The sequence below is a fragment of the Dreissena polymorpha genome, chromosome 14 (assembly GCF_020536995.1).
Source record: "Dreissena polymorpha isolate Duluth1 chromosome 14, UMN_Dpol_1.0, whole genome shotgun sequence".
Classification (NCBI taxonomy): Eukaryota; Metazoa; Mollusca; class Bivalvia; order Myida; family Dreissenidae; genus Dreissena; species Dreissena polymorpha.
In genome coordinates, this window is record NC_068368.1 from 42,911,479 (window position 1) to 42,926,962 (window position 15,484).

The following is a 15,484-nucleotide window of genomic DNA, read 5'->3' on the forward strand; positions in this document are numbered from 1 at the left end:
TTTATTCTAAGTGGATGTCATTGAATTTTGTATTCCTTTATTGGGATAAAATATCAATCAATTGCTTTATTTTGGTGCTTTTGAAAAATTCGAAAATATCTTTACTTGTAAACTTCCGGTTTCTACCTCTTTCCAATCGCTAAAATGGCGAACACGTACGTACAGAGCTATTGGCCCAATGTATCGTTCTACATCTCTTAAACTTAACGTTGGTTCGGGCACATCTAAGTTACATATTAGACCACAATAAATTGCCTCCATAATCCTATTATTATTTTTATCAGAAATATTTTAATTTTATGGAATTCATAACAATGAAACGATGGACACCGAAAGTATTAGTCTTGTGACAGTTCTCCTATTTATGGAATTACCTCCGTTGCGAATTTAAAGTAACATGTTTATGCAGTAATGAAAAGTAGAAGCTCAACATATTGAATTTCAGAACGCCATAATTAATTTGGAAAAAAAAATGTGGGTTATGAAAATCGTCTTTGTCATAGTATTTCGCGACTTAATCACAGAACATCTGCATCGGTTTATGTTGCCATTTAGAAGATTACTACGTCTTAAGTGATCCTTACAACTAACTAATAATTTCCAATGTATCTTAATGGTCGAAATGGGTTGCTTTGAACAAAGATTTTTATTCTTTTTCAGCAAACAGCCGCCAAAGGTCCCTGAAACTCTCCTGAAGAGGAGGAAGCAGAATGAGGAACGACGGGCTAAACAAGCCAAGGCTAACCTGCTCGCTAAAAAGGTTCCATTTCTTGTTCTTTAAAGTAATTGTTGACAGTGCTATCATTAGTAACAAATTGCACAATTCATCGCATTGAATCATTAAATAATCTGTTGATTTTTAGGAATTTTGATTGGTTCATAGATACACTACATGACCCGTGATTTTTGCCTAGTTCACTGAGTCACAGTGGACAGTTTGATTTTTTAGTGGAAAATCACTCAGATTTCACGTGTTTTGTGACTCGGCCGTTGCGAGAGTGCAAGATTATTTTTGTGGTGATTTGTCACGATTTGCTGTGATTGCAGTGCATACCGCTGAGATCGGTGATTCGCCAATTCATGCATATAGACCGAATCGTATCGATAACTGGAAACTGCTTTTCTTGTGTTCACATTTATCTGACAATCCAATATAATTACAACATCACTTACGTAAAAAATAATCTTAAACATTTTTGATGATAAATGTGTTTAAGAATTTCATAAACACAACCATATGCCTACGCCATTTTTCAGAAGTGTAAAGAGTACAGTGCATTATGGGACATAACTTTCATTAGACAAGCAAATTTAGATTTAGATTGAATGCAATATGATCATGTACAAAAAATGTTTTATTGCGTCATACACAGTGTGAAAAACGTGCTTCTCGGGAGCTTTCTGATAACAGGTACAGGGCTCACGCTGGGCTCAAATTTTAGGGAGAAGTGACTTCTCCCTGGACACTGATTTAGGGAGAAGTGAGGAGACTCTAGGGAGAAGTGGAGAGACTCGGACACAAGGGTTTGCATGTAGGGCGTTACAACACACATGTGTATCACATTATTGAAGTATACCACTGTAGTACACATAATTATATTTCTTTTGTGTATCTTAATTTTTCCAGCAGTTCTAATTAACCAAGTAATAATAGACACGACAGATAAATAACTAAAATGTTACTAGCTCTATATTGAATCCATTTTGATGTAAATATCATATTATACAGACTAAAGTATTTCAAAGATGAAATGTTTATGAAGCCTTAGATAACATAAGCTTAATAAAACTGTCAGATCAGATCAATATTTACGTTTGAGATATGAAAATTATTTGTTATTTTTTATAGTCTTTCCAATTGCAATTTCATGTGAATGCAATTTCAATATATGATAAACCACACCGTCCGTATCACATCATCTGTATTCTTCATTCTATTTGTTCTTTAAAGAACTTCGAAAATAAATTATAATCTACGAAAAATAATTATAATCCGAAAACAACAGTCTGAAAAATTGTACGCGTTACGCACAATAAACAAATTGTGCATATCATTTGACAGCGAAAAAATATAATCGGAAACCTAGCAAATACGTAATAAATATACAATTTAATTGACATATTGCTTTTAGGAGTTTTTTTACTAAGAAAGTGACGCCGATATTCGGCGTCTTCCCCTACCAGAATTTTTCCCCTTAAAATACCATTTCCCCTCCAAAAATATAATTTTTCACCAAAATATAATAATTTACCCTCAAAGAAATGTTTTTTTTTCTTTTGGGAAGTCGACACTTATCCAATTTGTACCATGTACAACGCTCTCTCTCTCTCCTGTCGAACACTCAAATCTGGGAATCCCAGTGATTCTATATATAGCTCTTAAATTACGTCACGGAAACCGGGCAACTAATCGTATTAATCATGTGACTATTTTACTGGATTCCAGTCTTGGGCGAGAAGGGTGTTTCGTCAATTAATTACCGGAAACCAGTCGAATTTTCATCCGGGTTATGTGAAAGCCAAGATATAAACGTTAAAACAGAAAAAGTCTCACAATTGGCGTTCATACACGAACAAAATAAAACGTTCGGACTCGGAAAATATTAATTGCGTTGACGCATTTTTTAAGAATGAATCATCAAAAACCGTTGAAACCCAGCAGGATTCGGAGGTACATGTAATCAACATCGATTAATACTGTCGGATTATTGTAAAAGTGAAAGTAGACAATCGGCAGCTGCAGCACCATTCCCTTCCAATACTGTAGCAGATCTAGATCGTCATCATGAAATTGAAATCATAATATTGACATCATTCCCCGGCCGCAGTTGAAAACATTTCCCATTATTAGATCTACACCTGCAACTTTATTTAGGACTTTGACTTTAATATCATACTTGTTCATGTGTTTAAGAACAAAAAGGTCAGAGACATGCCTCTTTTTCTAAAAAAAAACCCGAAGTCTGTAGGTGAGTTATAGACATTGAAATGAACAGTTTTTATTTTTTCCCCAAATATGTCTCTTTCGCGCTCGATTTTCCCCTTTTACCCAGCATCCAGCGTCTTCCCCTTTTTCTAAAAAAAACCCCTGGCAGGGGACAAAAATTCCACTCGTCCGCTCGTATTGATGAGTGAAATCTTGAAAGGACGAGTGAATTTCCCTAAAGCTCTCGTCCTACAGGACGAGTGAAAAAAAACTGATGTTAAAATATATATTTTCTGACCAGTAAGACTCTTTTTCATTAAATAAAATCATTTCTTAAAGCATATCTATTCCGAAAGTAGAACGATAATGAACCAGAAATCGTAACTGAAAATTTCATACAGCGTTGTTATGCGAGACTGTGTCCCGAGTAAATATTGGCTTTTTGGTGTAAACTTTGCGCGTCCATGTTGACAGGGAACCATCTGACTAAAGAATTATTTTACTGCGAAGTTCGGTTTTAAACCAGTCTGAATTTCATATGAAATATGTCTGACAAGTCACATACGAGCGTTCTTTAAAGGGGGCACGAGCAATGTTCAAACATCCGAAATGGAAAGCACGCAAGCATTAGAAAAAGGAAAAAACAAATTTGTCTTCATTTATTTATTTTGTGTTCCTCATAAATAAAGTAAGTTAACATTTCTTCTGTGATCAGCTGGCATGAATAACTAAGTAAGCAGCATTTTAGCAGTGATTTAGGAAACATTGCTAGTCATATCAGTCCTTTGCAATCTTTCTTTCACACATATTTGAAGGACAAGTGCATGTGTTTGCAGGACGAGTGAAAATCTTAATGCACTTGTCCTGCAGGACGAGTGCAATTTATAAATATTTTTGTCCCCTGCCTGGCTTTACAATAGCATAGTTTGTGGGTAACAAAACTTAATTATCACCTTTTAATTTCAAACTTTCGGCAGAAAGGAGTAACATCATCAGCATAGATCTAGTTATTTAATTATCATCCTTTTGTTAATTCAGATCGATAGTCAGTAGAAATGTAAAGTGATCTACTTAAAAATATTTTTTTTTTGTTAGGCTCCTTTTTATTTGCTTATCTTTAAATACGACGTTTGCCATCGGCCACTATAGTGTTGGCAGCCGACAATATCAACTGTGTATTTCCAAGTATACAGTGTCTGCGCATGAATGACCCAATATTATGTGTGAGCGAACTCAATGTTGATTGGCCAGCTACCATGTTACTTGAATGCTGACTTGACCAATATCGATTGCCGATGAGATAAGTTCGGAGGTTGGGAGAATCGGGGCGGGGTTTACCTCAAATTACCTGTCGCTCAATTGCAACACGCTCTGGGCTGCGACAGTGTGTATTGGAAAATTGAGTCAGACCTTGACATCGAGAAAACCGGATGTTAACAAATTTCGCTAAGAGGGAGACTGGAAGTCGCTTTTTATCTACAATTTCTTAAATTTTAGGCGACGTTTGGCGTAAGAAAGCGACTTAGTCGCTTATGTCGCCCCCTAGCGCGAGCCCGGAGGTAAAAATGAAAGTGAATATCTGTTAACAGTTTGACTGCATTAGCATGTAAATAAATCCTCTGGATTATTTCATTTATTTTTCTTACTGATTAAAATTGGTTACATGGAAGGATAACGTAATGAAGCTGTGATCTTCGCAATCTTTGTACCGGATCGCAGAATTTCAGGTTTCCAGTTTGCGAAGTCATTTTTGCCATTTCCCAATTGGCCGAATATTTTTTTTCCGGTTATTTACAATAAATCTTAGTTTGCAGAATGCCTATTTCCAATTCTCATGTTGCTGACTCCTTCGATTCTGCAAAAAAGGTGAATCACGGCTGTTTGCGGTGATTCGCGCTGATTGCCTTACAGAGAGATAAATTGCACGATGATTACCGTGGAATCACCGAGACATCACCCAAATTTTTCTTGTCGCACGAAATCACCACGATTTGTCATGTTGCTTTGAGGGCGGTGATGCGGGATGTATGCAAAAATCACGGGTTGCGTGTGTAAATGGGGACATGATAATTATCCTCAAAAAAACATCAATTGCATCACAGCATCCTTGTTAATGTTGACACTTTCCAAATGTTTTGGTCCTTGATACCATCAAGAAAGACAACTTCACAACTTTATTTTGAAGCACTCAGTACAAGTGGTCTTCAAATGATAATTATCCACAAATCATCTGGACTGTTGTGATATGATTATAATAGCGAAAAACCAACAAACCAATGGACAAGAAACTATTTTATGTCTAGACTTATGTTTTGAAGGCTAGCACAAACTAAGTTGCATGCAGCATTTTTTTCATGACTGATATCTGTTTTTAATTGGACATGTTACTGTAATAAATTCAAATAAAAGGACAATTCATAGGCTGGGTTAAAATTGAAATTAACCATTTTAATATTGTTTTTGTCACTTAAAAATATCGGCCATTTCGTAACCATTCTGAAACAGACGGGTTAATCATGTGATGATCAAGATCTGACTGTTGTCCAAAAGTGTTTTACTGTCTGACACATATCACAGCATCTTCTGGTTAATCAAGGATAATTTTTCGGATTGGGCTGTCTTGTAAGCGAATATATTGATGAAAAGTACACTTTTTTGGGACATTTTTGAGTTTAAGGGCACCTCATAATAAACTCGAAAATGCGATCTTAAACTCAACTATGTTAAAATGAACAATGAGAGTGTTTGTAAATGCGACAAGATTTTGGGTGAGAGAAGAAATCTTTGTTTATATTATTGTTTGTTATTGATGGCCTAAATTGAACATTTGCCTCATTAATGAGAAATCTGCAACCTCATAAAGGTATAAACATAAAACAGCATGACATTACAAATCTTTCTTGTAAAAATTGATGTCCAAATTGCAGAAGCTTCAAGACAAAAGACGAGTGATTTTCAAGCGTGCTGAGAAGTACGTGAAGGAGTACCGATCCCATGCCAAGGCCGAAATCAACATCAACAGACAGGCCAAGAAGTCTGGCAACATCTACGTTCCAGCTGAACCCAAACTTGCCTTCGTCATGAGAATCAGAGGGTATGGCCCTTCTTTGTTTCTTAGTTATTATTTATATACAAAAGTACAATGTCACTAGAAAAAAACATGCAGAAGTCATTCTATTGAATGATAAATTTGAGCGTTTTGAAATCCAGTTAGTTAATTCTTAAATCACATTTTCAACACAGGAAACCTATCAAAAGTTCCCTGTTATTTACTAAGAGCCACACCATGAAATAAAAGTAAATTTAGGGAATAATTAAGAAACATATTTTATCTATGCCAATTAGAATATTTATGGGGGTTTAGTGTTACAAGGTAGAAATCCATCTGTTTTTGCGCTTTAAAACTTAAAAATACAGTGATTTTTTTTTATTTTTTTTTGTTACAGCCTGTGGCATTTGGATTGGGAAAATAAGCGCGATAAACCATGAAATTGGGAAAAATAGCGCGATAAACCATGAAATTGGGAAACATTATAAATATGATTATAAGAACAGAATAAAAATTGCTAAGTTCATGTTTGACAGCATTTTTATAGTTTAAAGTGTTGCTTTCATGTCTTCTTGCAACGTTTAGTAAATATCCTTCCACATGCATATTAAATTTGCAATAATCTATAGATTCTTCTATATACATGTACTACTATGCAGGCTTTTTCCGCTCCATTTTGGGAATACGCCACACTAGAATTTTGGGAATTTCGCATCGTGAAAACCCCCATTTTGGGAAAAAAATTATTCGCAAAATTGGCTCAATTGGGAAAAATTATCGCATGTAAATAGTGTTTCTTATATTTCAAAGAAGCTGTTAACTGGTAAATAACGACTATTTTGATAACTTATTATTAAAATTTTACAAAATATTATGAACATGTGAGATAGGTGCAGTTTTTTAATCTGAATTTGGGAAAAAGGCCTGGCCTTTTTTGAGGTGAAAAAAATCGTGCGAAGCGCCGGATTTTGAGGAAAATAAGGAAAGTCTTAAATAATCATTAACATATTTTACAGTTTTTAAAACAAATTCAAGGCAACAGATAATTTAATTACGCAACACTTTCTATTTTCTATACCGGATCAGGTTAACTTATATATTTATTTTTTTTGGAATTGGGATTTTTTTTTCAATTGGGAAAAAAACAACCAGATTTGCATTGGGAATGGGGCCGAATTTCGGATCCGTGGCATAGTGCGGAAAAAGCCTGCTATGGTTTAATCATAATCTCTTTAAGAATATGAATTTAATTCATAATGTTTTTTAAAGTAAAATATGATATGGTGAAAACATTAACAAATATTAACAAACACGCTTTTGTGTTCTTGCTGTGTTAATGTTGTATTAAATGCAGCTAAAATAATACATTTCATTTGTTTACCTTTTAATATCTTGAACAATTGACATCCTCAGTTCAATGCTATTTCACAAAACTATACAGCGTGACAAACATAATGAAGCAGAGTATGCATATGAATCTAAATATACACAGATCCACTAACATATAAATCAAATCATGTTTGTCTCTTTCCCTTTTTTGAATGGTTCTCGTCTTAAATTCCTCAACTTTGTGAACTCCAATTTCCGAACACAGATTTCCGTGACGCACATTCACTGTGAACATTTCTAATAAATATTTGTTGTTGTTCATTTCAAACATAGTATTTTGCGTTAATTGACACACACATTAAATTATCTCCTAATAATCATGTGATATCCGCTGTTAATTTTAGTGTTATTTATTATTTTCGCTGCTCATCGCAAACTTCTCGTCTGCTTGCCGCCATCTTGGACGTGTGTAAAAACAGGCGTTAACAATCGGGATACATCGACTATCGTCGGTATCCTCCGCAATATAAAGAGTGATGTGTGGATAGCAACGTAAAATCGTATTCGGCTACATTCGCGAACATTCATAAGTCAGTTGTCATTTGGCGAAGACTCGACAAGCTCGATCGGCACTCGTTTTAAGAAATTAACGCTTAATGACATTGTAATCTTATTGGCTTAATTGGGAAAATTTTGTCATTTTTGGGGAAATTTGGGTCAGATTTTTGGGGAAAAACGTCATTTTTTGCAATTGGGAAGCAGCCGAATATCGGCGGTAATTTTGGGCAAAAAAAATCACTGAAATAATCGCATTGGTCGAAATGGACATAAACAAATAGAAATTCTACTTTCGGTTTTAAAATAAAAAAATTATGATTGAATTACTTGCAAACTAGGCTATAGATTTAATATTATCTATGCCAATTAGAATATATCTGGTGGTTACAAGGTAGAAATCAGTCTTTTTTGCGCTTTAAAACTTAAAGATAATCACGTTTTTCGAAATGGACGTATATATATATATAGAATCCTACTTTCGGTTTTAAAATAAAAAAAATATTTAATTACTTGCTAACTAGGCTATAGGTTTAATGACAATTTTACACACTTTCAAATTGCATCTATATGTATCAGGGCCCTCAATCTACCAAATTTGTCTCCGAATTACTTTTTTCCCCTTTTGGGCGGGGAAAATTCCCCCTTTTTTAATAGAAAAATGTTTATCATCTCATGATTATTATATCTCAATTCTATTTCAATTTAATCTTTTCAAACATACTAAATTATGAAAAATCCAATGAATTTTGTGCTAACATGTACAAATGTAATAATGAGAGAGTAAGTAAAAAAAAATCCCCCAAAAAGGGAACGCCGCGAAAATTCCCCCTCCTAAGGGCTGTGGACCCCGTCCCCAAAAGTATTGTGAGGGCGCTTTGTATTGATCAACATGTATTTCGTTTTAAAGTGTGTGGTTTTAACACATTTCAGATTCATATTCTGAATCAGTCTCATCTAACAGTCTGAGTCATCAAAGAGTCTGAGTCAGATGGAGTTTTCCCAGAGTGTGTTAAGGATTATTGAAACATTAAAAAGTCAATGAGAACAGCATGTTTAAATAATGTGAATTGATGCTTAAGGGATATCCACACATTTGCAATCGATGCAGACATTCCCAAAAGTATTTAAGTCCACAGAACAGAGAAATAACATGTAGTTATAGAAAAATAATCTGTAAACTCATGGAATTTCAGAACAGACAGTTGACTCCCTTTTTTGAAGTTGCCTATCGAATTATTACAGCTGATTACTTTGAATCTCATTAATTTGATTGAGAGATCGTTTCATTATATTATTTTACCAAAGTTTTCAAAGAAAGTTTTAAGATTCAGACTGATAAGAAAGTATTCAGACTTTAGTTAAAAATTAAAGTAACAATGATTCAGAATTCCACCCCAATCCCAGTATCAAGAAAAACAGGGTTTTCTAGCCATTTTGGGAAAAGGAGTCTGGTCAAATCGTTTTGTTTTTTTATATGAATAAAATAACAAATTTGGGAATTATTGACAAAATGGACCAAAGCTTGATTGTTTTATCAACAAATATTGACACATCGAGCCTTTTCCTGGCCATTTTGGGGCAAAAAAATCATATAAATTATAGTTAAATACTTTGCGAGGTGTTAATAAACTAAAATTCAGATATAATAATCATAAGACACTTCTTTGTAAAAATATATATACAATGTTTTGTTACAATTTCGGCTTGGGATCAAGTCCTTTTTACAGCCTTTATTTACATAGCAGAAAAAAACCTGTAAAGGCACTGCTGTGATAAAGTTTACCCCAATATAAAGTTGAGTTGTATTAAAAAGTTTAAAAATTAGATTTTAAAAAGTTGCTTTAAGAGTATTTATAAGACAAGATTGACAATGTTCGCTCCTCTCTGCAGTATCAACGGTGTGCACCCACGGCCCAGGAAGATCATGCAGCTGCTGCGACTGAGGCAGATCAACAACGGCGTGTTCATGAAGCTGAACAAGGCCACCATCATGATGCTGAGAGTCGCCGAACCCTTCATCACCTGGGGGTAAGAACAGCATTGACTTGTTGAACTAAGGAGCGGCTGTTTTTTAGGCCTTGCTACACAAAAACTTGGCTTTATCCAACTAAACAGTATTTAACACAAAAAAATCCATAAAAGTTGACACATTTTTCTGGGAAGACACTTTACTTTATGCCAGTTTTCCCAGAACAATTCTAAATTATACAATCCCATCCCCCCTCCCCCCAAAAAATTAAAGTTGCTAGGCTGTTTTTGGAGTCACTCTTTATATTTAAACTATTGTTATTGTCACCATGATTTGAAAATCATGCCCATGACTCCATTATGTTCAATTATCACAGGCATTGAGTTGACTGGTCCTTAATATTACATTTTGAGGTGATAAAACACATAATAATTGTGAAAGCAAACTATGTTATAATGTATTCTTATAACTTAATCCAGGAATTTGTGTATCAACATAAACCTTGCTTCATTCCATGCCTGATTGCTCCCTCGCTAGGTACCCCAACCTGAAGAGTGTGAGAGAGCTGATTTACAAGAGAGGCTACGGGAAGGTGGAAGGTCGCAGAATCCCACTCACAGACAACACTATCATTGAAAAGGTCCTAGGTAGGCTACACACCACTACCATAGTATGTCTATGAGTATACTGTTATCTCCATATTAAGAATCTATCAAGACTTTTGCTACTAAATAAGGATTGAATCCTGCCAAGATCCACGAAATAGAAAAAAAGCGGTTTGGTAACATTTTCTTGATGGAAATGTATACCCCAAAAATTGTTGATAATTATAATTTATATGTGAAAATGAGCTCAGAGACTATTCTTAGGTACATGTACACTAGACTGTGTAGTATTTGCAGGAAAGTATGGCATCATCTGCATGAAGGACATTCTTGAGATCTCTCTCAATGACATACAAGTACTGGTTATACCCAGGAAATGGGCTCAATAGGGTTTCAATAATTCTTAGGCATTTGATGCAATCAATCTAAAATAAATAGGTTTGAATGTAAATGAGCCGTGCTCTGTGAAAAAGGGGGTTTAATGCATGTGGGTAAAGTGTCATCCCAGATTAGCCTGTGCAGTCCGCACAGGCTAATCAGGGACGACACTTTCCGTCTAAACTAGATTTTTGCTAAAAAGTCACTCTTTAAACAGAAATTATCATACAAGCCAAAAGTGTATTCCCTGATTAGCCTGTGCGGACTGCACAAGCTAATCTGGGACGACACTTTACGCACATGCATTATGCCCTGTTTTCTCAGAACATGACTCCCCTATTTTCTCAGAACATGACTCAAATAAATTGAAGTCCCTATTTTCAGGAAAGTACGGCATCATCTGTATGGAGGACCTCATCCATGAGATCTACACGGTAGGGCCCAATTTCAAGGCCGCCTCCAACTTCCTGTGGCCCTTCAAGCTGAACACACCCAACGGGGGCTGGCGCCGCAAGTACAACCACTTCAACGATGGTGGAGACTGCGGGCTCCGGGAAACCCAGATCAACCCTCTCCTCAGACGGATGGTTTAAGATTATTTATGCTTACATGGACCTTCAGTGCTGGAAAATAAAAAGAAAAACACTTAAAATTTAGTCTTGCTTCTTTGGTGAAGTATTCTGCTGGAAAATGAAAACAGTTTAACCCTTGACCACTCAGATATGATTGTGATGCAGTTTTAGTCACATTGAAAATCAAATTAAAGACCTTACTTACTAGATTCATGTTTTAAAGGCTTCATTTCCAACACTTAGATATTGAGAAGCACACAGCATAAAACCTGTAAAGACCGCGAGTTACTCGTTAGCTGTGCTGGTTGTTTAAAGAACATTTTACTTTGCTATTGAGCGGGAAAGGGTTTAGCTTAATGAAATCATTTCACTTGTAAATCATTGATATTCCGGTGGTATGTGTGCAATATAAGCATTCACGTCACAAAATGGCATCATGGGCATTGAAAAATCCACTCGACCGCGCGCATATGACAGTGAAGTTGGCATTCGGGCAAGTAAAGTTTGTTAAATACTCGACCGACCGGGCGAGTGCTGTTTTTTCAAGTTGAGAAATATAAATTCAGTTCCAGAACTCCTGCCACATCGATTCAAATTGGGAACAATTTTTCGAACGAACAAAAAATAGGTTTAGTACACAAAGAAACTGCACTTTCGTTTTGACAATGAAAAATGACGTCACAGGCACAGTAAAAATAATTCTCGAAATCGGCTGCGCTCTTTGTAGGTGTCATTGCTCTTAGCTAATCGATTAAAAGTGAAATAAAAAAAAAGTTAAATATGTTCCGTGAAGCATACAATTTCATTTTAATGTAGATATCAACAAATAATAATACATAACTGGTTAATTATAATACTTCTTATATTTAATTAAAAACAAGCAGAAACAATAATTATTAATAAACCGAATAATTCGTGATCAGAAGCCTTAGCCAAAATTTACCATATTGTTACCATTTGTCAATCAAGCGTGTCTCAGTAAAAGTTCGTCTGAAATATTAAAATTCAGCATGGAAAAGGGTTCTATTTTAAAATATCTGCAAGGTGGTGGAGGCAGGGAATAGAAAGCAAGGTCATCAAACAAGAAGCAGAAAGTATTGAGAAAAGGAAACAGGTGCAGAAAACGTAAGGAAAGCAAATAAAATCCATCAGATAATGTAGTTAATTTGTTTGCAGTTAAGTGTCGCTTTGTTACGTAGGTTAAAAAGGTTCTGGTTGATAATAACTATAAATATAGATATATATTTTTTAGCTCACCTGATTGCTCAGGTGAGCTTTTGTGACCATCTTTGTCCGTCGTATGTCAGTCCGTCCATTAACATTTGCTCGTAAACACTATAGAGGCCACATTTCTTGTCCCATCTTCATAAAACTTGGTCAGAAGCTTTGTCCCAATGAAATCTCGGCCGAGTTCGAAACCTGGTTCTGCCAGGTCAAAAAAAAGAAAAACCTTGTAAACACTAGAAGTCAAATTTCATGCCCTATCTTCATGTAACTTTGTCAAAATGTTTGTCTTAATGATATCTTGGTTGAGTTCAAAAGTGGTTCCGATCTGTTAAAAAACATGGCCGCCAGTGGGCGGGGCAGTTTTCCTTATTTGGCTATAGAGAAACCTTGTAACCACTCTAGAAGTCACAATTTTTGCCCAACCATCATGAAAGTTGGTCAAAACATTGGTTCAATTGATGTCTCGGACGAGTTCGAAAATGGTCGAGATGGGCGAAAAAACATGGCCGCCAATGGGCGGGCATTTTTCTCTATATGTATATAGTGGCAGTTTTCCCTATTTGGCTATAGAGAAACATTGTAAACACTAGAAGGCACAATTTTTGCCCAATCATCGTGAAAGTTGGTTAAAACATTGGTTTTATTGATATCTCAGATGAGTTTGAAAATGGACGGGATCGGTGAAAAAACATGGCCGCCAGTGGGCGGGGCATTTTTCTCTATGTGTATAGTGAAAACATGTGAACACAGAAGTCACATTTTTGGCCCAATTTTCATGAAACTTGCTCAGAACATTTGTTTCCTTCATACGAGAGTTGAGTTCAAAAATGGTTCCGGTCAGTTGAATAACATGGCTGCTGGGAGGGGGGCAGTTTTCTCATTATGCCCCCACCCCCTTTCGAAGAAGAGGGGGTATATTGTTTTGCTAATGTCGGTCCGTCCGTCCACCAGATGGTTTCGGATGATTACTCAAGAGCGCTTATGCCAAGGATCATGAAACTTCATGGGTAGATTGATAATGACTCGCAGATGACTCCTATTGATTTTCAGGTCAAAGGTCAAGGTCACGATGACCCGAAACAGTAAAATGGTTTCTGGATGATAACTCAAGAACGCTTATGCCTAGGATCATGAAACTTCATAGATACATTGATCATGACTCGCAGATGACCCCTATTGATTTTCAGGTCACTAGGTCAAAGGTCAAGGTCACGGTGACTCAAAGCAGTAAAATGGTTTCCGGATGATAACTCAAGAACGCTTATGCCTAGGATCATATAACTTCATAGATACATTGATCATGACTCGCAGATAACCCCTATTGATTTTCAGGTCACTAGGTCAAGGTCATGACCCGAAATAGTAAAATGGTTTCCAGATGATAACTCAAGAACGCTTAGGCCTAGGATCATGAAACTTCATAGGTACATTGATCATAACTCGTAGATGACCCCTTTTGATTTCAGGTCACTAGGTCAAAGGTCATGGTCACGATGACCCGAAATAGTAAAATGGTTTCCGGATGATAACTCAAGAACGCTTAGGCCTAGGATCATGAAACTTCATAGGAACATTGATCATGACTCGTAGATGATCCCTATTGATTTTCAGGTCACTAGGTCAAAGGTCAAGGTCACGGTGACCCGAAATAGTAAAATGGTTTCCAGATGATAATTCAAGAACGCTTATGCCTAGGATCATGAAACTTCATAGGTACAATAATCATGACTCGAAGATGACCCCTATTGATTTTCAGGTCACAAGGTCAAAGGTCAAGGTCACGGTGACCTGAAATAGTAAAATGGTTTCTGGATGATAACTCAAGAACGCTTATGCCTAGGTTCATGAAACTTCATAGGTATATTGATCGTGACTCACAGATGACCCCTATTGATTATCAGGTCACTAGGTCATAGGTCAAGGTCACAGTGCCAAAAAACGTATTCACACAATGGCTGTCAAGGTCACGGTGACTCAACTTAGAAAAATGGTTCTCGGATGATAACTCAAGAATGCTTACGCCTAGGATCATGAAACTTTATAGGTACATTGATCATGACTCGCAGATGAAATAATTAATGAAATTTGACCAGGATGTTTGTCTGTACAATATCTAGGTCAAGTTTGACATTTGGTAAAGATTGAATGAACAGACTCCTCTCAGGTGAGCGAACTAGGGCCATCTTGGCCCTCTTGTTTAGATGCAGGGCGAGTATATTAAAGTGAAGGGCGAGTGGATTGTCAGGCCTACTTGCCCTGCAGGGCGAGTGGCTCTGGAAATATTCTTCAATGCCTGATCATAACACCTAAATGTACTTGCCAGGATGTCTTACAAAAGGGAAAACATGACGGACCAGTTAAACATTTCACCAGTCGAAATTGAGTCTGCTACACCTATGCTATTTAAGAATGTTAAAAGACGCCATACCACAAGTTTTACATTCTTTTTTTCCTGCTGGCCTAGTTCTGCGCATGATTTATGTTTACTTTGGTACATTTTGAATAATCTGGTCAAAGTGTTTGACAAAAAGGAAGTGTTAAGCAAGTATAAAGAGTTTATAATTACGCCAGTGTTAAAACCAACTATGTTATTGTGACACATGGAAATGTCTCAAGGAAACCTAGTGTTTTGTTTTCTACATCTCCAACTCTTCACAAAAAATATGAAGCACTTTCAGTTAAAAATTGACACCTATGATGGTGAACATTGTGCATAGTTATCTCCCTAGTGCTATATTGACCTTTGGACGCGATTGGTTCAGTGAAAATAACTCGTGCACATGTAAAACGAGTATTTTAAGTCCTTAAAGGAAATGGACCGTGCTCTTTGAAAAGGGGGTTTAATGCATAAAGTGTCGTCCCAGATTAGCA

At 36.1% G+C, this 15,484-nt stretch overlaps 1 protein-coding gene across 1 annotated transcript; it reads left to right on the top strand.

Annotated features, from left to right (window-relative positions):
* The first annotated feature begins 88 nt into the window (after nucleotides 1–88).
* LOC127857799 (60S ribosomal protein L7-like) lies at nucleotides 89–11,466 on the top strand. Its single transcript, XM_052394468.1, has 6 exons — nucleotides 89–155; nucleotides 661–760; nucleotides 5,854–6,020; nucleotides 9,753–9,890; nucleotides 10,369–10,478; nucleotides 11,199–11,466. Exons 1-6 carry the CDS (start codon nucleotides 145–147, stop codon nucleotides 11,405–11,407), a joined length of 735 nt encoding a protein of 244 aa, XP_052250428.1. The 5' UTR covers nucleotides 89–144; the 3' UTR covers nucleotides 11,408–11,466.
* Nucleotides 11,467–15,484: the final 4,018 nt, after the last annotated feature.

Coding starts and splice junctions, on each gene's coding strand:
- LOC127857799 (XM_052394468.1), top strand. Junction 6,021..9,752: donor TTCGTCATGAGAATCAGAGG/GTATGGCCCTTC, acceptor TCCTCTCTGCAG/TATCAACGGTGTGCACCCAC. Junction 9,891..10,368: donor GAACCCTTCATCACCTGGGG/GTAAGAACAGCA, acceptor CTCCCTCGCTAG/GTACCCCAACCTGAAGAGTG.